The following is a 25,979-nucleotide window of genomic DNA, read 5'->3' on the forward strand; positions in this document are numbered from 1 at the left end:
GTGGAAGGGGTGGGCGCGGCGCTGTCGTCGGTCGCCGCCTTGCCATCTGAAAAGCGCCCCGCCCTCCGCCCGGCTGTGTGGTCCACCTAGCGCTCCCAGAGGCTCCGCTGAGGTCTGTACGGGGTGGGAAGGAAGGGAGGGCCCGCCTTGGAAGCGGTGATGGCCCCTCAGCGATGTCCGTTTATGGAGATTCTCAGGCCTTGGGGGGTTTGGGGGGTGGGGTGGGGGGTTTGGGGTGAGGGGTTTTTGGGGGGGTGGGGGGCTTGAGGTGGGGGATGAGTGGGGGGTTTGGGGGTGGGTGGGGGGTTTGGGGGGTGGGGGGTTTGAGGTGGGGGGTGAGGGGTTTGGGGGGGGGTTTGGGGGGTGGGGTGAGGGGTTTGGGGTGGGGGGTTTGGGGGGTGGGGTGAGGGGTTTGGGGTGGGGGGTTTGGGGGGTGGGGTGAGGGGTTTGGGGTGGGGGTGGGGTGGGGGGGTTTGGGGTGAGGGGTTTTGGGGGGGGGTGGGGGGCTTGAGGTGGGGGGTGAGTGGGGGGTTTGGGGGTGGGTGGGGGGTTTGGGGGGTGGGGGGTTTGAGGTGGGGGGTGAGGGGTTTGGGGGGGGGGTTTGGGGGGTGGGGTGAGGGGTTTGGGGTGGGGGGTTTGGGGGGTGGGGTGAGGGGTTTGGGGGGGGGGTTTGGGGGGTGGGGTGAGGGGTTTGGGGTGGGGGTGGGGTGGGGGGGTTTTGGGGTGGGGGGTTTGGGGTGAGGGGTTTGGGGGGGTGGGGTGGGGGGTGAGGGATTTGGGGTGAGGGCTTTGGGGGTGGGACGTGGGGTTTGGGGGGTGGGGTGAGGGGTTTGTTCTTTGAAGACGTTTCGCTTCTCATCCAAGAAGCTTCTTCATCTCTGATAGATGGTGGGGGGGGATGAAGGGAATACAGAGCGGGGCCTTGGAGGTCATGTAGTCCAACCCCTGGCTCAAGCAGGAGAACCTATATCGGTGATGGCTAACCTTTTCAGCACCGAGTGCCCAAAGCGCGACAAGTGACTGTCCGGTCTCTTCAATGGAAGGATTTGTATTCCTTGCAGACAGCTAGTCATTTGCATTCTTTTAGAGGGTCAGGGAGGCCACTTGGAGGCTTTACAAATCGTCCAAGGAGGCGCCACATCCATTTGCATTACTCAGGTGACCCCCCCCCCCCAGGACTCAGATAAACCTCCAAGTGGCCTCAATGACCCTGTAAAAGGATGCAAATGACCAGCTGTCTGCAAGGGATATAAATCCTTCCATTCCCCACCATCCGGTCAGACCAGAAGAAGCTTCTTGGATGAGATGCGAAGTGTCTTCAAACGAAAAACAAAGTCCAGTTGTTTCCTGAAAAAGCACCTTTCGATCTTTAAAAGGAATGCACACTCCTTCCTCTTAGGGCTGGAAGGGAAAACCACTAGGAAATCCCAAGGCTGTGTCTCTATTGGGACATCATGGAACCATGCAAGAACAAAGCCATTTCTGACCCCCTTTGCCCCCCCCCCCAAAAAAGGACTTGGATATGCTTAATAATGGATGTGACTTGAGGGCTTCTTTATCTTATCACAACAGTTAGTGTTTATCTAAAGTTGATTACTTGCTGAGATCAAAACATCATAAAACAATTCAGCACACAAGGCAAAAAATGTTGAATGTGGTGGACTCCTTGCGAGAGGTGAAAAGCCGTTATGTAGTCAGATGTGAACAGCTAGTCTGCACATCTCTAGCTGTAGAATTTTCCAGTTTTACTTTCATAATGAGGAATAACGTATTTTCTCAGCTTCTAGTTAGCATACCTTAATTCTGTCGCTATGAGCATAACATTTGGCCTTGCATTCCTTTGTAATCTGTGTGATTCTCTTGCTTCTGTGTAATTGATTCTAAAATGGGCATTTATTTAGCATTTTATTAACTATTTTATAACATTACCTAGCCCCTATGTATGTATGTATATCAAGGCAGTGAACATGCTTAATACTTCTATTTCCCCATGACAAGATAAGGTGGATTGGGCTGGCAGGGAGTAGCTGGCATTTATCGTATTTTTAGAACTATTTTTCTATTCCAGCCCTTTTGAGCATGTCATATTTGAAGGTATTTCCATTTACTTCAATTTAATGTTTAATCAAGTCTGAGATAAAATCTTTTAATCAATGAAATGATTGTTCACCTCAGCTGATGTGCATGAAAAAATACAGGTCCATGTAAGGTATTTTTTAGGTATTTAGGTATTTATTGGGATTTATATGCCGCCCTTTTCCCTGAGGGGACTCAGGGCGGCTTACAACCACAAGGAAGGGGAGGTGCAAGGTCAAAACAAACAATATGTGAACAACAGAAAAATAATAAAACCCAACTTTCATTCAACAATCAAACACTCGGGCGGGTAATTAAGAGCCTATCCCCAGGCCTGCTGAGAGAGCCAGATCTTGAGGGCTGCGCGGAAGGTCTGGATAGTGGTGAGGGTGCGGATCTCCATGGGGAGCTCGTTCCACAGGGTCGGGGCAGCAACAGAAAAGGCTCTCCTCCGCGTGGTCGCCAGTCGGCATTGACTGGCAGATGGGATTCGGAGGAGGCCCAGTCTGTGCGATCTAATTGGTCGATTTAGGGAGGTAATCGGCAGAAGGCGGTCTCTCAAGTACCCAGATCCACTACCATGGAGTGCTTTAAAGATGGTCATCAGTATCCTGAAGCGCACCCGGAGACCAACAGGTAGCCAGTGCAGCTCGCGGAGGACAGGTGTAACGTGGGCGAACCGTGGTGCGCCCACTATCACTCGCGCGGCTGCATTTTGGACTAACTGTAGTCGCCGGATGCACTTCAGGGGCAACCCCATGTAGAGCCCGTTGCAGTATTCCAGTCTAGAGATCACAAGGGCTCGAGTGACTGCTGTGAGAGCCCCCCGATCTAAGTAGGGCCGCAACTGACGGACCAGGCGAACCTGGGCAAATGCCCCCCTGGTCACAGCCGACAGCTGGTGATCAAAAGTCAGCTGTGGATCCAGGAGGACTCCTAAGTTGCGGACCCTATCTGAGGGGTATAAAATTTGACCCCCCAGCCTAAGCGTTGGTATATTAGCCAAATTATTGGGGGGGAAACACAACAGCCACTCGGTCTTATCCGGGTTGAGTACCAGTTTGTTAGCACTCATCCAGTTCTTAACGGCCTCCAGACCCTGGTTCATCACGTCCACCGCTTCATTGAGTTGGCACGGGGCGGACAAATACAATTGTGTATCGTCCGCATATTGGTGGTATTTTATCCCGTGCCTCTGAATGATCTCGCCCAGCGGTTTCATGTATATGTTAAATAGTAGGGGTGATAGGACCGAACCCTGGGGTACCCCACATGTTAGGGGCCTCAGGGACGATCTCTGCCCCCCAACTAACACCGACTGCGACCTGTCCGAGAGGTAGGAGGAGAACCACCGCAGAACAGTGCCTCCCACTCCCACCTCCCGCAGTCGTCGCAGAAGGATACCATGGTCGATGGTATCGAAAGCCGCTGAGAGGTCCAGGAGAACCAGGATGGACGCATAGCCTCCATCTCTGGCTCTCCAGAGATCATCGGTCAATGCGACCAAAGCGGTTTCTGTGCTGTAACCAGGCCTGAAGCCGGACTGGAAGGGGTCAAGATAACTAGCTTCCTCCAAGGCCCGTTGAAGCTGAAAGGCCACCACCTTCTCAACAACCTTCCCAATAAAGGGAAGGTTGGAGACAGGACGAAAGTTATTTAAAATGGCTGGATCTAACGACGGCTTCTTCAGGAGGGGTCTCACCACCGCCGTTTTAAGTACGGCGGGGAAGTGCCCCTCCCGAAGGGAGGCGGTGACAACCGCCTGGATCCAGCCATGTGTCACCTCCCTGCTGTTAGCCACCAGCCAGGAGGGACACGGGTCCAGAATACAAGTGGAGGTACTTACAGCTCGAATGGCCTTGTCCACATCCCCTGAGGCAACTTCCTGGAACTCAACCCAGAGCTGATGTAACAAATGATCCTCCTGCGTCTCAGCTGGATCTACTGCGGTGGAGTCCAGGTCCGATCGAAGCCGAGCTACTTTGTCCGCCAAGAATTGAGCATAGTCCTCAGCCCTACCCTGCAAGGGGTTTCCCGCCTCCCTCCTATTAAGGAGGGAGCGGGTTATCCTGAAGAGACATCTTAATTGGGGAATGGCGTTTCTCCTCGCCGCTCATTGTCTCAAATTTATCTGGCTGCATTTCAGGTTTTATAGTTTTTAAAAGTGATACACCCAGTTGCAAGATTCTTTATCGTAATATCTCTGGCATAGGCTAGGTTTAACATGGCTAGTTGAAGACAGTTGTGTCTGTTTTCTTTAATTTCCTCCTAATGTCAATTGTTAAAAGTTTCATGTTCTATTTGGGAAGAATTTTTGCTATTTTACCAAAATGTTCAGAGGGTTTTGAAAGGAATTTTTATTTTTCATAATATTTATGATGGGGCAGAATCCTACATGTTTTTATCTCTCTGTTGTAAAATACTGTGTTGATGTATGATAAAAATATGAATAAATTGATTAATTGTAATAGTATATATTAGAAAAGAATTCCTATGGGCTTGTACTATTTGTGTGTTTGGAATTTAGAAGGATTCCCCCCACCCCCACCCCAAATCTTGCAGATGAAGTGGCTGCTTCTTGAATAGTGCCTGATGATTTTTTCGGAGAACCTCAAATATGACATCAACGAAGTGGGGATTCAAATCTGGTGATTCCAAATCTGAGTCAGAATTGCAGGTGTATAAGAAAGAAAATGCAGCTTTGAAGAAGTCTTTGGAAGAAATCATTAAGGGGAAAAGAAAAATGACACCCGAAGAAAGAAAGAGGCTTCTGGAGGTGATATAAATTAAAATAATCATTTTGCATCTAAATTAAAAACGTGGATATTTAAGATTGAGACAAAGCATTTTATAAAGTTAGGGCTTCGCTTTTCATCTTAATTACAAAAGAAACTAATTGATAATAGGATGGTAACCCTTACTGCAAAGGTGGGGAATGATGGCCCTTTTATGAATTGTGAACTTCAAACCAGAATTCCTGAGCCAGCCATGCTGCCAAACTCGGTTCCACCACAAAACCGCGTTCGACTAAAGGGCGCTCGACGAAACCGTGTAGCTGATGTCATCACAGGGCGACAACAGCATGGAGACAGAAGCACGCTGTAAACGCTAAACCTAAAATTAATCCCTAAACCTAACCCCCCTAAACCTAATCCTAACCCTAAACCTAATCCTAACCCTAAACCTAATCCTAACCCTAAACCTAATCCTAACCCTTAACCTAAACCTAAACCTAACCCTTAACCTAAACCTAACCCTTAACCTAACCCTAAACCTAATCCTAACCCTAATCCTAACCCTAAACCTAATCCTAACCCTTAACCTAAACCTAACCCTAACCCTTACCTTAACTTGAATCGGCTTGCTTTCAAAGCGCTATTTAAAGCGCCCTTCTTTCTCTGCGCTCGCTGTTGTCGCCCTGTTGATGACGTCAGCGACGCGGTTTAATCGGGCGCGCTTTAGCCGAGCGCGGTTTTGTCGTGCCACGGCCAAACTCTGCCTAACTGTAATGTGATGTCTTACCAGGAGGAATAGCTACCCCTGATTTTTCTTTGTGCAGCCTGTTAGCATGGCCGCTAGATTTCTGCAACCACAGCCACATCTGGCAATGGGATTGCAAGTGAGTCTTTCCTAAGAAAGGCTAAATGTTTGCTTTATTCATCCATGTATTTGTTCCTTTTGTTCGAGTCTAGTGCATATGAAGCAGGACAACTGGGGTGGTTCTTCCATTGTTGCTTTTATGACCTATGGTTTTATGGTTCCACCACAAAACTGCGGTAGACAAAAGCGCGGTCGACGAAAGTGCGTATGTGACATCATCACAGCGGGACGAAAAGATCGAAAAATGTAAAAATAAAGCGAAAACCTTACCCTAACCCCCCCAAACCTAACCCTAAACCTAACCCTTAACCTAACGAAAAACCTAACGCTAACCCTTAACCTAACGCTAAACGTAACGCTAACGCTCTAAACCTAACCCTAACCCTTAACCTAACCCTTACCTTTATGTGAATCGGGTTGCTGTAATTTTATTTTTATTTCAATTTTTCGATCTTTTTCGTCGCGCTGTGATGACGTCACATACGTGCTTTCATCGACCGCGCTTTTGTGGACCGCGGTTTTGACGGGTCACGTGGTTTTATAACATACCACAGTAACTTTTCAAAACGATTTGTTTCTATCTATTTCAGAAAAGAAATGGGTGATTTTATGTATTTTTCCCAAAGGTTTAGTTACCCTTCCTTCTACGCTTCTCATAAAGCCTGTGTATTTGAAAGCCTACATGAACTATTGTAATTTAAAGAGTTGAACTGTTTTGAACTATTTAAATTACAATTTAATTTGTAAAGAGCTGACAGTTGATAATGCATCATCTGAGCTGTTTGTGTAGGTTCCACCACAAAACCGCGGTAGACTAAAGCGCGCTCGACGAAAGCGCGTACCTGACGTCATCACAGCGCGACGAAAACATCACGCTGTGAGCGGTAAAGTTAAAATTAATGCGAAAACCTTACCCTAACCCCCCCAAACCTAAACCTAACCCTAAACCTAACCCTTAACGCTAAACCTAACGCTAACCCTTAACCTAACGCTAAACCTAACCCTAAACCTAAACCTAACCCTTAACCTAACCCTTACCTTTACGTGAATCGGCTTGCTTTAAAAGCGCTTTTTAAAGCGCCCTTTTTTCTCCGCGGTCGTATTTGTCGCGCTGCTGATGACGTCAGCGACGCGCTTTAATCGGGCACGCTTTAGTGGACCGCGGTTTTGTCGTGCCACGGCAGGTGTATATATCGCTTATTTATATTGGAGTTGTGTTGAGATTCCTTTTTTTTTTTTTGTTAGTTAAAGTGGCAGAGGCTCTTCTATTTTTTGTTTCGCTTTCATATTAACATTAAATCCTTAATTTCATAAGAATTGAATTTAGCTGCTGCCTTTTTTTGTCTTGTTTTAGTTCTTTGGGGAGGTTTTTTTATCTAATACTAAACATATTTGGGTAAAATGCAGACATTTTAATCAGAGAGTACCTACAATTAAATGGGCAATTTCTAGGCAGAATAGTACAATCATATTCCAAATCCTGTGCCATAACCCTAATTTTGCTATCTTTATTCTCCAATAGATTAATAGCCATTTGATTGCCAGCATGATTAGCCATTTGTACTCAATCGGGAATTTATAGTTTGGAAACTGACTTTTTTTTCTTGTTAAATGCTTGCTTGCCGCGTGAGCGATATTGGGTGTACCAAGGTACACCCACATCACACCTATCCTCCGCGAGCTGCACTGGCTCCCTATTGGTCTCCGAGCGCGATTCAAGGTGCTGGTTATTACCTTTAAAGCCCTACATGGCCTAGGACCCAGATATCTGCGAGACCGTCTTCTGCCATATACCTCCCAACGGCCGATAAGATCGCACAGGGTGGGCCTTCTCCGGGTGCCGTCAGCCAGACAATGTCGGCTGGCGGCTCCCCGGGGAAGGGCCTTCTCTGTAGCCGCTCCGACCCTATGGAACGAACTACCCCCAGAAATCCAGACCCTCCCCACTCTCATGGCCTTCCGAAAGGCTATTAAAACCTGGCTATTCCGGCAGGCCTGGGGCTGTTGACCTCATGACTGAGGTCCAGCCCTGATTAGACTGGGTGCATGATGTGGTTTTTTAATCCGTGTTTCCTCGTTTTTTAACTTTTTACTTTTTAAAATGTATTTGTTGTAAGCTGCCTGGAGTCCTTCGGGATTGGGCGGCCAATAAATTCATTAAATCTAATCTAATCTTGCTTGTACTTCATGCAGAAAATACTTGCCCTTGAAACAGAAATAGAAGAATATAAAAATAAACTTGGAGAGAAAGATCGAGAGATCCAGGTCCTGAAAGATGAGTTAAGGAGTCGAAGCAAAAACACAGATGTTGCTTCTCTGCAAGGTCAGCTGGAAGAGAGAACCAAAGAAGTGGCTAAGAGAGAACAGCTACTAAATTCACTCTCGGAAGAGGTGGAATGGCAGAAAAATCACATATCTGCGGTTTCTGCAAGATGCGCAGATCTTGAAAGCAGAGCCAGTAATGTCCAGATCGCCCAGGTGAGTTTATAAAAAGGTGTGTGCAATGTTACCTAACTCTTTTCCTCGTCATGCTATGAGGAGGTTATTTGGTGATTTTTATTTTTTATTTTAAACGCATAAGCACATCAACAAAAACAGACACACGACTTAAAAACAATAAGTTCCATCGTATATCATACCGCAGTTCCGAATCGGTTTCTTTGCAGTTAGTGTTTTCCCTTCTATACATTTCTATCTTGCCTTCATAATCTCCTTATTCGTTATCCATTTTTATGTACAATTGTTGTTGGGGGCGATATGCCGACTCTGTAAACCGCTTAGAGAGGGCTGAAAGCCCTAGGAAGCGGTATATAAGTCTAACGGCTATTGCTATCCATTGCCACCACCGCACCAACTCCCTCCCTTTCCCCTCATGTATGGCTGATGCAACATTTGGAGTATAAGACGCAACCAGGTTTTAACCCTCTTTTTTGGGGGGGGGGGGAAGGTACGTCTTATACTCCGAAAAATATGGTAATTCAAGATACTGGTTTTGACCTATGAAGTCTTTTGTTGCCTAGAGCCTGATTTTTTGAGGGGCTGCCCAATCTCCCATCATATCAATCTGTATGGCTCGATCCGACAGGGTTGATATATTCTAGGTTCTGTATATCAAGCAATGCTATCTATCACAACACTGCTTGATAGTCGGAAGAAGATAGAGAAATGTGAGTTCTGTGTCATAGTGCCTGTCCTTTGGAATGAGGTTCCCCCTGAGATTGGATGACACTCGGCCCGATGATGTCCCGGAGAGTCTTAAAGACCTGGTTCTATTCCCTGACTCCTCTGATGTATGTATGATGCTATTTCACCCTGGTTTCTTGTTATTTCCAATGGGCGATCAGGTTTCCATAGGATTTGAGCCACGTGGAAAAGTTAACTCTGTGTAATTAAGTCAACTGTAAGGATAGATGAAAAATGGACGTAGATAATTTTTATTTTTATGTACACTCGGATTAGAAACTGAAAAGTGCTTTTGTGGACAATTCCTCTGTTAAAAGTCAAGCTGAACAGATTATAAACTTGATTCCACTGATTAGCTAAAAGACATTATAGGAAAGGATTAGAAAACTACCACTTCTTGAAAGTAGATGGCAGTAGAGTATCAATCCTATGGAGTCTGAAAATTAAAATACCAAAACGCCACAGTGGTAAGTCAGGTGCTTGTCCAAATCAGGAAGGATGTTTATAGATATTGGCTAATTGAAACATATCAGCCATTATGCAAAACAATAAGCACAATTAAACTCAAATATATACATGCTGGCTACATAGGTTAGAGACATATTACTCTTTTGCCCTGAAGCTGTAATATACAATGCAGTGGCGGGTTTCAAAAATTGTTCGAACCTACTCTGTGGGTGTGGCCTACTTTGTGGGAGTGGCTTGCCGCCCATGTGACCGGATGGGAGTGGCTTTCTGCCCATGTGACCGGATATGAAGATGCCGACGACACTTGTCAGAACCACCTTAAATTACCCCACACACAGCCCTGGCGTGCATAAGAATAGGATGTAAACTTGTTTTTTAAAAGGCATCTTTGGTTTGCGTTAAAACAACTTCAACACCTGCAATGTTCTGATTGCGCCACAAACGCAGTAGTCATCCTTACCTTTCGCAGAGGCACTGAGTTTTATAAATAGGAGCATGATAGTGTAGAATAATCATATCCAAGGACCAGTGGTGGGTTTCAAAAAAGTTTGGAAGCTCTTCTGTAGGTGTGGCCTGCTTTCCGGGTCCACTGGTGGAACCTCTTCTAACCGGTTCGGTAGATTTGACGAACCGGTTCTACCGAATAGGTGCGAACTGGCAGGAACCCACCTCTGATACAATGTTTTAAAATAATAGATTCTAATCCAGGTTATCTGACACTTATCCAAAGACTTCTAGAATTTCTGTCATCTTTTGCCAAATACATGAAATTTTGCTATTTTAGGTAGCGCATTAGATTCTGTTCTGGAATTTATTAAACAATCTCCTTTGAGTCAATTCAACTAATGAAAAGACCATGCTGGTATTGGTATGGAAACAGTTTGACATTGCCTTCTGCTTGAGCCGAGGTGGCGCAGTGGTTAGGGTGCAGTACTGCAGGCCACTTCAGCTGACTGTTATCTGCAGTTCGGCTGTTCAAATCTCACCGGCTCAGGGTTGACTCAGCCTTCCATCCTTCCGAGGTGGGTGAAATGAGGACCCGGATTGTTGTTGGGGGCGATATGCTGACTCTGTAAACCGCTTAGAGAGGGCTGAAAGCCCTATGAAGCGGTATATAAGTCTAACTGCTATTGCTATTCCTCCCTCCCAAGATGTGAGCCAGAGGATTGTTTGGTGGTCCCTCATCTAAATATAACCAGGTTCCATCCGGATTAGTATTTTTTAAATTTGCCAAGATCTTTTATTCTGCTGAAGGAAATATTTAGTAGAAATATGATATATAGAATCTTGAATGTTTCAGTGGTTTGAAAAATTACAGAAACCCAGTGCTTTCAAGGCATAACGTACCAGTACTTGCTCCTACCTTCAACACGCAGACATCAGCTCTCAGTTAATGGAATTGAACTGTTTCACGATTCTATTTTTTAACAGGAAAAGGCTGTGCACTTTGCTGGAACACCAGTCAACATACACGAAGTTGAAATTCAACTGAAAGATGTAAGGCATTTTATCAAATACATTATATATTTTATTTAAGGCATAAAATAACATTACGTAAACACAGATAATGTAGAATTATCCTATATTAGCCTGTTTGGAGCCAATTGTCGCTTGTTTCCCAACAAAGAGTATATGTGAATGTGGCTGTAGTAAGGAGATTAGGATCAAATTTTCAAATTTTTTTTTTTAGTAAGCAATCAGATCTGTAGCTCCCCACAATCGTGGGAATACTGGGAACAACCAGAGGTTGAGGAATAATTGGAAGTACCATTGGAAGAGCCGAGGTGGTGCAGTGGTTAGGGTGCAGTACTGCAGGCCACTTCAGCTGACTGCTATCTGCAGTTCGGCGGTTCAAATCTCACCGGCTCAGGGTTGACTCACCCAGATTTTCAGGTGCGTCTTATACTCCAAAAAATACGGTAATTATAAAATGCTATGCAACAAAAGCTAATAACTAGCTGGTTTATGCCATACCTTTGTAATCTCGACATTATACTGTAATATGAGTCACTTATCAGTAAAATTTAAAATGCCTTAGTCTGAAAAGGTATAGCCAGACTCCTTATTTTTTGCTACGGTAGGGTAACATGGGTCTCCTCCAGTATCATGAATAAATTATATTTTTATCCTCAATGTTTTGGGATGTATCCATTCAAAGAGCAGCAACTTATCTCATCCAAACAGCAATAAATCAATTAAATTGTAATTTATCCATTCAACTATTTGCGTATTTGCCTGCAGGCGCAACCCTGATGTGATGCCTCCCCCACTTAATTAGCTGCTGCTATCATTCACTCACACAGAGAGCATCTGGTCAGCAGTTAAGTTTGTGCACCTGACCTGCATTTGAAGCTTTATAATATTTCCTCTGCTTTTCTGAGTAAAGCAAGCAAATTGAAGGTATGGCAGGCAGCCAACATTTCATTCCCCATGCTTAGCCAGAAAAGAGGGTGAAACCACGTTGAAAGCTTAACGTGGGCTTTCTTTTTATGCCACTTTTGCTATGAAATGGCACATCCAGTTCCAGTAACAATTAAGAATGGATGATTAAACAAAAATGCGGTGTAGTTCAATATGATTACTTCAAACAAGCCAGGGGCTGAAAGCCTATAACATTGTTAGATTACATCTCCTAAATATTGTTATCTCATCTACATCTCTGTTGTTGTTGTTTTTCATTTGAGGGAAAATATAAAGAGGCCCGTGAAAATAGTATTCTGAGCTATAAAGAAAGTGCCTTAAATTCCACTAATAAGTAACGTTTGTCTCTCAAGAAAACCATTCTTAAATTCAAAAACTACTTTAGTATAATACAAACGATGTCTGTATAAAGAAACACTTTTGTTGAGCTATTGAAGGCCTTCCATATGGATTCAAATAAAGTTTAAAGATTGAATAATGGTTTGATCTGCATGTTATCATAAAATTTTATCTGTAAAGGAGTAAGGAATTTTTGTCAGGATCTTTGAACCGCCGAACTGCAGATAACAGTCAGCTGAAGTGGCTACAGTACAGCACTCTAACCACTGTGCCACCTCGGCTCTAGATAGATAGATAGATAGATGATAGATAGATAGATAGATAGATAGATAGATAGATAGATAGATAGATAGATAGATAGATAGATAGATAGATAGATAATAGATAGATGATAGATAGATAGATAGATAGATAGATAGATAGATAGATAGATAGATAGATAGATAGATAGATGATAGATAGATAGATGATAGATAGATAGATGATAGATAGGTTGATAGATAGATAGATAGATAGATGATAGATAGATATAGATAGATAGATAGAGAGATAGATAGATAGATAGATAGATGATAGATAGATAGATAGATGATAGATAGATAGATAGATAGATGATAGATAGATAGATAGATAGATAGATAGATAGATAGATAGATAGATAGATAGATAGATGATAGATAGATAGATAGGTAGATAGGTAGGTAGGTAGGTAGGTAGGTAGGTAGGTAGGTAGGTAGGTAGGTAGATAGATAGATAGATAGATAGATAGATAGATAGATAGATAGATAGATAGATGATAGATAGAGTGAGTGAGTGAGTGAGTGAGTTAATTATTTATGCACAAAAAGTCACACAGTCCATGCATGAAATGAGTAATGTTAAAAAATTCCATTGTCACCATAGAAATAATACACATACATTTCCCTTCTACCAAATCAGCTGCCACACACTTATGCTACAAAAAATGCAATACGGGAGGAAGCTGCATATTGAATTCATTGTGTACTTTGGCCTTAAATTTTATGTGTGAAGGAACTAAAAATTATAAACTCTTTAAACATTAAGCTGTATACCTTGGGAAGATATAAAAACACTTCTCAGCTTCACAGGGCTAAGTATATTTGGAGGGCAACCTTAAAATTGTACTGGAAGCCCTAATTCTGGGGGAGACTTTAAAGCAGGGGAGTCCGACCTTGGATAACTTTAACACTTGTGGACTTCAACACCCAGAATTCTCTAACCAGATTTTTCTTGGACATTGCCTGAGGTGATGAGAAATACGAGCTGGTTGCCCAACACCAAGATTCTGATCATGTGACTGCGGGGTGGTTCAACGGTCATAAAATGCGAGCATAGGTAGCAAATCACTTTTTGCAAGATTCTTGCATATTTGAAGCATGGTTCAACAATCAAGAACTACCTGTAATCTCCAGCAATAGGTCATTCTTCGGTGGGGGTAGAGGGAGGAGGCTTTTGTGACCAAAATAAGTGGCGGCTTATTTTATTTATTTACTTATTATTTATTTATTATCAAAATTTATATGCCGCCCAATCCCGAAGGACTCCAGGAGGCTTACAAAAAAAAGAGGGGGAAAAAAAGAGAAGAAAAAAAAAAGACAGTTTAAAATCACAACACTACATACGTTGAAGAGCCGAGGTGGCGCAGTGGTTAGGGTGCAGTACTGCAGGCCACTTCAGCTGACTGTTATCTGCAGTTCAGCGGTTCTAATCTCACCGGCTCAAGGTTGACTCAGCCTTCCATCCTTCCGAGGTGGGTGAAATGAGGACCCAGATTGTTGTTGGGGGCGATATGCTGACTCTGTAAACCGCTTAGAGAGGGCTGAAAGCCCTATGAAGCGGTATATAAGTCTAACTGCTATTGCTATTCATTCTGATCGGGGCTGGACCTCAACAATGAGGTCAACAGCCCCAGGCCTGCCGGAACAGCCAAGTTTTTACAGCTTTCCTGAAGGCCATGAGGGTGGGTGAGGTCCGGATATCTGGGGGTAGCTGATTCCAAAGAGTCGGAGCAGCCACAGAGAAGGCCCTCCTCCGGGGACCCGCCAGCCGACACTGTCTGGCTGACGGCATCTGAAGGAGGCCCAATCTGTGGGATCTTACCGGCTGCTGGGAGGTATGTGGCAGTAGGCGGTCACGAAGGTACGCTGGCCCTAAGCCATGTAGGACTTTAAAGGTAATAACCAACACCTTGATTTGCGTCCGGAGACCAATTGGTAGCCAGTGCAGCTCGTGGAGGACAGGTGTAACGTGGGTGTACCTCGGTGCACCCAATATCGCTCGCGCGGCCGCATTCTGGACTAGCTGCAGTCTCCGAACGCTTCTCAACGTTTTAAATGTTTCTTTTTTATTCTCTCTCAAGCCATCTCTCTTTTTTTACTTCTATTCTTTTGCTAGCCTTGTTTTTAGCACCCTTCCTTCCTAATTTATACTTTATTTCACTAACAACTCTAGTACATGTGTATGACTGTACTTTCCTAGCTATACAGTCCATCTCAAAGGTGCTAGAATACTTGCATCAGAAAATGTTTGGCATGTGATAGAGCAAGTTTGATTCTCAATGTGGCCTGCACTTAGGAAAGCACGATTTGGAAGCTGTGATAAATGAGTTTGTTCTAATTCTTCAAGCTCATTGCCACCGTCCTACTTTTATCTGACTCATAGTTTGAACAAGCCGAGGAACAATGTGTAACAAATGTAGTGGGGTATCATCATATGGCTGCCTGAAATCTTGTGGATTTAATCTAGAATTCACTTTTAAGTGGATGCAAAGAATTGCCTTGTTCCTTCTATTGGGTTCCGTTAAAAATTAAGGTAAATAACATCCAAATCTACACGTATTGTCTAATTTAACCCGTTTCTTTTCAAGATATATTTGAAAGAGGTTTTCAAACACTGTTGTGGCTAGCTATCACTGTGGTTCCACCACAAAACCGCGTTCGACTAAAGCGCGCTCGACGAAACCGCGTACCTGACGTCATCACAGCGCGATGAAAAAAGCACGCTGTGAACGCTAAAGCTAAAATTAACCCCTAAACCTAACCCCCCGAAACCTAACCCTGAACCTAACCCTAAACCTAACCCCTAACCCTAAACCTAACCCTTAACCTAACCCTAAACCTAACCCTAACCCTTAACCTAACCCTTACCTTAACGTGAATCGGCTTGCTTTCAAAGCGCTTTTTAAAGCGCCCTATTTTCTCCGCGGTCACTGTTGTCGCGCTGCTGATGACGTCAGCGACGCGCTTTAATCGGGCGCGCTTTAGTGGACCGCGGTTTTGTCGTGCCACGATCACTGTACATTGAACCACATCAGTGTATAATCATTTCCAACAGCAGTGTGTGCGGAGAATGAAGAAAAAATAGAGATAATTTTCACTGGTTTAGTGTTTGCTTCTGCTGTATAGGTTGTCCTCGACTTACAACAGTTCATTTAGTGACCATTGACAACAGCACTGAAAAAAGGGACTTACAGCCTTTATTTCACACTGGTGACCGTCGCAGCATTCCAATGGTCACATGGCCAAAATTCAGCTGCTTCGGCCACTGATTCATCTTTACGACGGTTGTAATGTCCCAGAGGTCGTGTGATTATCTTTTGCAAGCTGACAAGCAAAATCAATGGCCAGATTCACTTAAAATCCGTGTTACTAAGAGCCGAGGTGGCGCAGTGGTTAAATGCAGCACTGCAGGCTACTTCAGCTGACTGCTAGTTCTGCAGTTCGGCTGTTCAAATCTCACCGGCTCAGGGTTGACTCAGCCGTCCATCCTTCCGAGGTGGGTCAAAGGAGGACCCGGATTGTTGTTGGGGGCGATATGCTGACTCTGTAAACCGCTTAGAGAGGGCTGAAAGCCCTATGAAGCGGTATATAAGTCTAACTGCTATTGTTATTGCTACTAACTTAACATCTGCAATGATTCACTTAACAACTGTGGTAAGAAAAGTCGTAAAATTGGATAAAACTCACTTAACAAGTGTCTGTCTCAGCAATATAAATGTGAGATTTCATTGTGGTTGTAAGTTGAGGACTACCAGTATTCTACTGAAATGCCGTGTTAATAGTAGGAGTCGTGCAAAAGAGGACCAATGTTAAGTACTGTACGGAGCCACAGACTGCTCCTGAGGGAAGGAGTGGAACGCCTGCCAGTTTGAACTGAGGTAACAGAATGTGAGGCAACCAGCAGTTGGAACAGAGTTCTTTTCAAGTGGGGAGGGAGAGTAGAACTTCTTAGCATCAGAGCGTGTTAATTACTATATAAGAAATACTGATGATCGGATGGTCATTTCAAAAAACGCTTTCTTAGCAAGCACCTAGAAGCCATAAGGAACATACATGCCACATTTCAAGTTTGTAGGCTTTACGGTTCTGGAGATTTCCTGATGAGTGAGTGGTATTTGCCTTTGTATATATATATATATATCGAAGAGAAGGATCTTATTATATCCGGTACAATCTAACAGGACATGAGCTATGGTTGCAATGGACCATACTAGGGGTGCAATCTTAGCTTAAGCCATGGTCAATAATTCCCACATTTAATTTGAATGAAATAACATCAGTTTTGGATTTTGCCCTGGCTTGATCCACATTGCTGGAGTGTGCATCCCAGCACACAGTGTTCGATATATTTGATTTACAGAAAAGGGAGATGAAACTAATAGCTGTTGTTTTTCTCATCGACGTCTCACTCCTTTTCAAATCTCTTTTTATAGGCTTTGGAGAAAAACCAGCAGTGGATAATATACGACCAGCAACGGGAAGCTTATGTTCAGAACCTCTTAGCAAGGATTTTTGACCTGGAACAGCAGCTAAAAACTTTCATCCAAGAGCAAGCAAAAGAAGCTAGGGCAGAAGGTATGGTCTCCAAACTGCGTGGCATAAAAAACAAAATTAAACTTATATTGGTCAGATTTCTTTATATTGTTCAAAACATTGCAGCTGTAAGAAGATCTCTTCTAAAAACTGTTTTTGTGCCATTCTTACTTTTTTAGGAGGGAGAGCGGGAGAGAAAATACATTCCCGTCATTCTTTAGATCCCAGACTCCCAATTTTGTCGATTTGGTCTGGCGTATAAAAACTTGCTTTTTAGATGTTGATTGAAAAATGGACATCGTTTCAACTGAGTTTACAATATTCCTTAGAACGACTTCCATACTACAGAGATGCGGGCAAGGCCTCTTGATGACAAGTTTCACACTTAGTTTGCTTTTGGAAATTCTGCTATTAGGTATTTGTTCTGCGCCTGAATAGCTGAGCCGAGGTGGCGCAGTGGTTAGAGTGCAGCACTGCAGGCCACTTCAGCTGACTGCTAGTTCTGCAGCTCGGCGGTTCAAATCTCACCGGCTCAGGGTTGACTCAGCCTTCCATCCTTCCGAGGTGGGTAAAATGAGGACCCGGATTGTTGTTGGGGGCGATATGCTGACTCTGTAAACCGCTTAGAGAGGGCTGAAAGACCCATGAAGCGGTATATAAGTCTAACTGCTATTGCTAAGTTGATATAGCAATACATTTTTGGAGTACATTGACAGTACTCTCGTTATGGTCAGAGATTTTAGTATTAGATTTGGCTCAAAGGATGCAGTTCTATATATCGTATCTCTTTAACAATTATCAGACTTTGATTAAAGGATCACCATTTTAAACATTGGAGATGCTAACTTTTTACTCCATAGCAATTCATACTAGTACTACAATTAAGAGCCGAGGTGGCGCAGTGGTTAGGGTGCAGTACTGCAGGCCACTTCAGCTGACTGCTAGTTCTGCAGTTCGGTGGTTCAAATCTCACTGGTTCAAGGTTGACTCAGCCTTCCATCCTTCCAAGGTGGGTGAAATGAGGACCCGGATTGTTGTCGGGGGCAATATGCTGACTCTGTAAACCACTTAGAGAGGGCTGAAAGCCCTATGAAGCAGTATATAAGTCTAACTGCTATTGCTATTATGATTTCTGGACTCATTATGAGGAGACGCCAATGTGTGAGATATTATGATGCTGTAATTCAGTTCTTACATCTAAAGTCCAATATGCTGTTTGCCTTCGTATTTTCACATTTGCATATTCATGTCCCTTTTGCTCTCCTCCGCCTCCCCTTCTCCCTCTGGCGGAATTCACAAAAGGAGACAAGCAGAGATATTACGAACAGGTGTTGGCCGCAGCGGAAAGGAACCTGGAAGCGGAACGGCGAATCGTCTCCCAGCTACACGCTAACCTTAACGACCTGCAAAGGAAGTACGATGAAATTAAGCAACAGGCGGTGAACGCCGAGGGCCTCCTCAAGCTGCAGAAGCAAACGGATATCAAGGCTCTCCAGGATGACAACCAGCTCAAGGGACAGGTCTTGCAAAGAGTCACGCACGAGCATGAAGCCACCAGGAGAAAGCTGGATGAAGAACGGAAGCGTGCACAGACCCTCTCAATTCAGGTCTTTCTGCTGTTGCCTAGATGCCGTTTTATCCACAGTCATAGTTATAGTCACTTTATTTGTATGCTGCCCTTTTCCCTGGGGGGACTCAGGGCGGCTCACAGTTCAAAAGGGGGGGGGGAGGACAAACAATTTACAACATAAAGACACTACATCATTTAAGAACACAACATTCATACAATTCGAGTGGGGTTAGAGTCTTTAACCCCGGGCCAGCCGGGACAGCCAGATTTTAAGGGCGGCGCGGAAGGTCTGGAGGGTGGTGAGGGTCCGGATCTCCACGGGGAGTTCGTTCCAGAGGGTCGGAGCAGCCACCGAGAAGGCTCTCCTCCGGGTAGTTGCCAGTCTACACTGGCTGGCTGATGGAATTCGGAGGAGGCCTAATCGATGCAATCTTATCGGTCTAGTGGAGGTGATTGGCAGTAGGCGGTCTCTCAAGTACCCAGATCCAATACCATGAAGGGCTTTGTAGGTGACAAGTAGCACCCTGAAGCGCACCCGGAGATCGACAGGCAGCCAGTGCAGCTCACGGAGGATAGGTGTTACGTGGGTGAAACGAGGTGCACCCACGATCGCTCGCGCGGCCGCATTCTGGACTAGCTGAAGTCGCCGAATACTCTTCAAGGGCAGCCCCATGTAGAGCACGTTGCAGTACTCCAGCCTAGAGGTCACAAGGGCACGAGTGACTGTTGTGAGGGCCTCCCACAGGCTTCCCAAACTCATCCCGCGGGTTGGGAATTCAGGGTATTGTAGGTTCCACTCCATTTGGGTGGTGGAAGGTTGGGGTTGGGGTTACCGTAGTTGTTTGTGTCTGTCTAAAGACAGTTTAAAAATTTCGTTTATTGAATTTCTAGGCCGCCCAATCCCGAAGGACTCCGGGCGGCTTACAGAAATGAAAAATATTAAAAAGAATTAAAACAATAAGACACAACAAAGTTAAAAAGAAGCACAACATAAGACACAGTTAAGTTTTAACTAATAGGGGGAAAATGTTATGATATAGGATATAGTTAAATAAAGAAAGGATAATGATAATAAATTATATACAAAGCTTTTCGTGTATTGATTGTCACATAATCTCCTGTTCATATTTTACAGGTTGAAGTGCTTCACAAGTCTTTGTTAAAACAGCAAGAAGAGCAGACAAGAATAGCAGCTTTGGAAGAGCAGGTACGAAATGTTGTTTTCCAGTGGAGTCGAAGGAGGGGGTTACGCGCGGGTATTGACACAGCCTGATTGGTCCATTAGACTGAGAGGAATTCCTTAACCTTATTCCTTTCCCGTTGGCTCCCAGTTTCCTCTCAGTCTCTTGGCCCAAGCACTGTGTAGTTTGGCTCTCTTAGGTAGGAATATTTTATCAACTTAATTGTACGATTTGGCCAATTGGATATTTAAATTCTAAATTGTGTGGCTGCGGCCAAAAGGACGGTCTCTGTCTTGCGCGGTTTGGGAGAGCCCCGTGGGGCAGTTTCCCTCCCTCTCCGCGGGCCAGGAGCCCTGATCATATCCCCGGGCCAGTGGGGGTGACGGGCCCCAAAAGGCAGCCTTGGGAGCTAGCCAAGCCGCTAAAAATCCGATGGCAAAAGCATGAACGATCCGGCGAGGAGGCTTGCTTACGCCGCCCAGCTAAAGTGCACGAAAGCTCCTGATCCTCTGGCGCACCTCGCTAACTTTCTGACCCTGGCCGCGCCGTTCCTTGTGCAAAGAGGCCGCGGCCTCGGACTGCCTCGGACCTCCGCCACAATATCAATTGGCTGGAGCTGAAGGCGGCACAACGTGCCCTTCGACACTTCAGATAACATCTAGAGGGGCAGCACGTCCTCCTTCTGACAGACAATGTCGCCACAAAGGCCCACATAAACCGCCAAGGGGGGTACGCACTCCCGGGCCCTTTGGTTGGAAGCTCTGAAGATCGGCTGCTGGGCGGAGAGGCATCTGTCATCACTGGTGGTGGAGCACATATCGGGGGAGTCCACTCATCAGGCGGACTGACGGAGCCGGGCGACTCTCGACAGTGGCGAGTGGCAACCTCTTCCCAAGCTGTTCCAGAAGATATGCCTGAAATTCGGCACCCCGCAAGTGGACTTGTTTGCCACTCCAACAACTGGCAACTGCCGAGGTTCTTCTCCCGATTCCAGACACGAACCGTGGAGGGCACAGATGCCCTCAGGAGCAGATGGCCTCCGGGTCTCCTTTACGCCTTCCCTCCCATTCCCCTCATCCCGGGGACCATCAGGAAGATAGTGACAAAGAGCGCCCACGTCATCATGCTGGCCCCCTATTGGCCCAGGAGACCGTGGTTTGCGGACCTAGTACAGCTTTCAGTGTCCCAACCATGGAGAATTCCTCGGGAGGAAATCGTCTTGTGCCAGGGGGTCCTGATCCACCCGGAGCCCCAGTGGCTCCACTTGACCGCCTGGCACTTGAGCGGCGCCTCCTGAGGAAGGCAAACTTCTCCTCCAAAGTCATAGAAACTATTGAGGCCTCAAGACGTACTTTCACCACCAGGATCTATAACTCCACCTGGGCGGTGTTCGTTAAATGGTGTACCCCACTGGGCCTCAACCCCGCCAGGGCCACCGTTCCTATTATAGCAATAGCAATAGCAGTTAGACTTATATACCGCTTCATAGAGCTTTCAGCCCTCTCTAAGCGGTTTACAGAGTCAGCATATCGCCCCCCTACAGTCTGGGTCCTCATTTCACCCACCTCGGAAGGATGGAAGGCTGAGTCAACCTTGAGCCGGTGAGATTAGAACCGCTGAACTGCAGATAACAGTCAGCTGAAGTGGCCTGCAGTACTGCACCCTAACCACTGCGCCACCTTGGCTCCTATTGTTTTTGAGTTCCTGCAGAAGGGCTTAGAGGGCGGCCTGTCCCATAACACCCTACACCGACAAGTAGCCGCCTTGGCCACTGTCGTGGGGGGGGGGGGGAATCACACACTCCCATTCTCCCCTCATCAAACATTTTCTCAAGGGGGCAGCTAATCTCAAGTTTGTTTCAGCTGTTTCAGGCTGCAGGGATTGCCTATTTCCGCCCCTGCACGCCCCATTTTCCCATTTGCTGCAAGGAGGTAAATTCCTGGGAGGCATAGGCCAAAGGGTGGGGGCCCGTGGGTGGGCGGGGGCTACATTTGGTGTATAAGAAACATGCAAATTTTCACTCTCTTTTAGGGGCGGAAAGGTGCGTCTTATACTCTGAAAAATATGATATTTTGTGTATAGACAGATAGTTAAATGGAACTTGTAATTATCAGTAATGGGGGGGGGAAACAGGAGATCATTTCATTTTTCATCCAGTTCTCTTCTAGCCGAAGTGGCACAGTGGTTAGGGTGCAGTACTGCAGGCCACTTCAGCTGACTGTTATCTGCAGTTCAGCGGTTCAAATCTCACCGGCTCAAGGTTGACTCAGCCTTCCATCCTTCCGAGGTGGGTGAAATGAGGACCCAGATTGTTGTTGGGGGCAATATGCTGACTCTGTAAACCGCTTAGAGAGGGCTGAAAGCCCCAGGAAGCGGTATATAAGTCTAACTGCTATTGCTATTTCTATTGCTTCTAGATCCAGGCATGCACATCCGACTTTGAGAATGAAAAACTAGATCGCCAGAACCTGCAAATCCAGTTGAACAAAGTCCTTAAGGAACTGCGGAAGGCAAGAGACCAAATTACTCGTCTTGAGCCCTCAGTAAGTATTTATTGGTGGGTGAATTAAAGACTGAATCTTTACTGGAGCTGTGCAGAGGTCTAGCACGAAAGGCAAAATAAGAGTCACCCTGTGGTGAAATGGGCAGCCAATAAATTGGATGGATGCATGGGGAAAGGGGAAGGTGAAAATAAAGGAATAGAAAGATTTACAGAAGGTGTACATTTGCTTCTAGCATCTCTCAGGAACACTCTAACCCAAATGACTCTTATTCCGAGATATGATACCTGTTCAGTCTTGGGGAAAGGCTGAATGTGACTCTGAAGTACATTTTGCTCTTCAAATCTAGACCTGCACACCCCTAAGACATCCTTTCCGTTTTCCATGTATATAGCATCTATACTCAACTGCAATTGTTGATGAGTTTGTATTTTATTTGCCAATTTCACACACTCCGTTGCAGCTTCTGACTATTCGATGCTGCATTCCCTGGTAAAACCATGGGAAAAATCCCATTGGTGCGAAAATCCACTTAGGGTTAGCGTTAGGCCACCATAAATTCAGACAGAAAAATGGACATCGCCAATAAATTTGGAGCGCATGGGTATGTTTAAGAGCCAAGGTGACGCAGTGGTTAAATGCAGCACTGCAGGCTACTGCTAGATCAGCAGGTCAGCGGTTCAAATCTCACCGGCTCAGGGTTGACTCAGCCTTCCATCCTTCCGAGGTGGGTAAAATGAGGACCCAGATTGTTGGGGGCAATATGCTGACTCTGTAAACCGCTTAGAGAGGCCTGAAAGGCCTATGAAGCGGTATATAAGTCTACTGCTATATTGCTATTGCTATAGGAGGGCACTTTCTTTTCGAGTCTGGCTGCTCTCCATTTCCTGGTAAAATACATGGAAAATTGTAACGCGCTCTACATGGGGCATCCCTTGAAGAGTGTTCGAAGACTTCAGCTAGTCCAGAACGCAGCGGCGCAAGCGATCGTGGGTGCACCCAGGTACACCTATCCTCCGTGAGCTGCACTGGCTCCCCATTAGTCTCCGGACTCGCTTCAAGGTGCTAGTCGTTACTTATAAAGCCCTACATGGCATCAGACCTGGGTACCTGAGAGACCGCCTCCTGCCAATTACCTCCCATAGACCGATCAGATCGCACAGACTAGGCCTCCTCCGGATCCCATCTGCCAGCCAATGTCGGCTGGCGACTCCTTGGGGGAGAGCCTTCTCTGTCGCAGCTCCGGCCCTCTGGAACGAGCTCCCCGTCGAGATCCGGACCCTCACTACCCTCCCGGCCTTCTGCAAAGCCACGAAGACCTGGCTGCTCTGGCAGGCTGGGGGGCTGTTGAAATAGTCAGCGCCACGGGAACTATGAATGTTGTGTATTTTAAATTGTTGTTTGTCTATTTGTCTATTTATCCCCTTCCTTTGTTTATTGTAAGCCGCCCGGAGTCCTTCGGGAGTGAGCAGCATACAAGACCAATCAATAAAATTCCTATTGGTGGGAAAATCCAGTTAGGGTTAGGGTTAGGCCACCATGAATTCAGAGAGAAAAATGGACATCGCCAATAAATTTGGAGCGCATGGGTATGTTTAGGAGGGCATTTACTTTTTGAGTCTGCCTTATGTACATTTCCTGGTAAAATACATGGGAAAAATCCCATGTCGTTCTCCTCTGAGAACTTTTGCCTTTGGTTTTAAAACAGCACCTGGTAGGGAATTTAGAAACATGGTAGATAATATCAAGACAGTCAGAGAGACTTCTGATATAAAACATTAATGTCTTTTTTTCCCTTCACACATCGCTAGATTCTGTGGTTCTACCACAAAACCGTGGACGACAAAATCGCGGACGACGAAAGCGTGTATGTGACTTCATCACAACGCGATGAAAAAGATCGAAAAAGATCAAAAAATGTAAAAATAAAGCTAAAACCTTCCCCTAACCCCCCCAAACCTAACCCTAAACCTAACCCTTAACCTAACCCTAAACCTAACCCTTAACGTAACGAAAAACCTAACGCTAACCCTTAACCTAACGCTAAACGTAACGCTAACGCCCTAACCCTAACCCTTAACCCTAACCCTTACCTTTATGTGAATCAGCTTGCTGTAATTTAATTTTTATTTCAATTTTTTGATCTTTTTCGTCGCGTTGTGATGACGTCACATACGCGATTTCGTCGACCGCGCTTTTGTGGAACGCGCTTTTGACGGGTCACGGATTCTGTTACATTCCAGTCAGATATCCTTTTTTAATTCAATTATATTTAGATATTTGAACCCCCCACCTAAAAGAAATACCACTGGCGCACATTATAAATGATATACTGTCATATTTAAATGCAACAGTTTTTTTTCCAGAAGCTTCCAGAACGTGGCGGATGTGTAGAAGTCGTAGACAACTTCCAGGTTGCTTTCGAAGACAAGCTGATGATACAAGACAAACGTCCTTCGCCAAAACGTATCAGCCTCCTGGATGAAAGTTTCCTGGAGTGTCCGAAATGTAAAATCCAATATCCTACAAGCCAGCATAGGGAATTATTAGCTCACGTTGATTTCTGTACTGCTTAAGTCCTAGAGTAACCCTGTAGCTCAATACACACCGTGCAATTTAACAGAAAATAATAACTTTTTAAAAACAACTCGTGAAGATGCTAAAGGACCACAGTTCGTTTTTTTCAACCAAAACATTTTGAGCTGTAATTTAATATGATCACGAAGGACCGGGCGGTAAACAACTCTGCGCATGGTGTCTTCAGTTCGGAACTACTGATTGTATTTGCACTTTTTGGGCAAGGAGGTTATGCAAATGTTCAATTTCTGCCGTTTTTACTTTACCGGATTAACGTATCATTCTTTGCCTTGCCTCCAGAAATCCATTTTTGACATTTCGGTTTGCCGAGACTCTCTTAACATTTGCAGATATCCAGTGAGTTGTGAACATGTAGGCCGCACGAAGGGACGTGGGTGTAATGGGAAAACAAAATATCACGTACCCCGACTTCTAATTGCCGCGGAAATCTTCTTTGCAGAAAGAAAGCAAGTCCCCAATTCAGAACATTGGGGCGCGTCTTGACTATTGCATCCATTTTGTTCTCATTTGCACTTGTCATCCCCGAGCTGAAAGCTTAGGGATATAACTTATCAGGGAACCTGTATAAGGAAAATGCTTTTAATAAAATGGAACTAGGCTATGCCACCAATCCTGTACATATGTCTTTTTTTTAAAATGCCAGGAATAGCTGTACGTGCAATTTCTTGTTATTTCCCTCTTGAATTTACGGTATCTCCTGTGCTGTTCTTCTGTTTTGTTAATTTCTGCCGTGCTGTTTCTTCAATGTGATTTGAGCTTCTAGTCAGGCGGCCCAGAATTTGTTTTTTTTAAAAAATAATTTATTTATTTTTATTAGTAAAAGAAAAATACAACAATCAATAACTTGTAAAAGACAATACAACATCCACCACTGTTTTGCTTTACATTTGACTACGTTTCGAGATATTCCCATAATATCAAAATCATTATAGACATCAAAGGTTAGGTATCTTCTTCCCTCCCTCCCTCTTTCCTTCCCTCGTTTCCTCTTTTCCAGTCCCCTTTCTTCCCTCCCCCCTTGCCTCCTTCCCTCCTTCCTTCCCTCCCTTCTTTTCTCCTTTTCTCCTTTCCTTCCCCCTCCCTTTCCTCTCTCCATCCCCGCCTCCTTCTCACATACCTTCCTTTCCTCCTTCCCTCCTTCCTTTCTTTTCTCTTAATTTCCCTCCTTTCTTCCCTCCTTCCTTCCTTCCTTTCTACTCTCCTTCTCGGC

General features: G+C 45.1%; 1 protein-coding gene across 2 annotated transcripts; it reads left to right on the forward strand.

Annotated features, from left to right (window-relative positions):
- Window positions 1-25,379, forward strand: CEP55 (centrosomal protein 55). Of its 2 annotated transcripts, none has more exons than XM_087702127.1 (9): window positions 1-112; window positions 4,639-4,852; window positions 7,870-8,154; window positions 10,759-10,824; window positions 16,820-16,961; window positions 18,222-18,526; window positions 19,625-19,696; window positions 22,088-22,213; window positions 24,538-25,379. In XM_087702127.1, the coding sequence occupies exons 2-9, from the start codon at window positions 4,694-4,696 to the stop codon at window positions 24,745-24,747; spliced, it is 1,365 nt and encodes a 454-aa protein (XP_087558253.1). In that variant the 5' UTR covers window positions 1-112; window positions 4,639-4,693; the 3' UTR covers window positions 24,748-25,379. The 2 variants fall into 2 exon arrangements, with proteins under 2 accessions (XP_087558253.1, XP_087558252.1); XM_087702126.1 differs by having other exon boundaries at window positions 3-112; window positions 24,526-25,379.
- Window positions 25,380-25,979: the final 600 nt, after the last annotated feature.

This window comes from Thamnophis sirtalis, unplaced genomic scaffold (genome assembly GCF_051295495.1).
Source record: "Thamnophis sirtalis isolate CommonGarterSnake01/CBP01778 unplaced genomic scaffold, rThaSir2_p1.2 scaffold_15, whole genome shotgun sequence".
Classification (NCBI taxonomy): Eukaryota; Metazoa; Chordata; class Lepidosauria; order Squamata; family Natricidae; genus Thamnophis; species Thamnophis sirtalis.

Bases quoted from the DNA above. Each gene is read 5' to 3' on its own strand.
- CEP55 (XM_087702126.1), top strand. From the start codon at position 4,694: ATGACATCAACGAAGTGGGGATTCAAATCTGGTGATTCCAAATCTGAG. The intron at 8,155-10,758 runs GTGAGTTTATAA...ATTTTTTAACAG, and splicing joins GTAATGTCCAGATCGCCCAG to GAAAAGGCTGTGCACTTTGC. The intron at 22,214-24,525 runs GTAAGTATTTAT...TAAATGCAACAG, and splicing joins TTACTCGTCTTGAGCCCTCA to TTTTTTTTCCAGAAGCTTCC.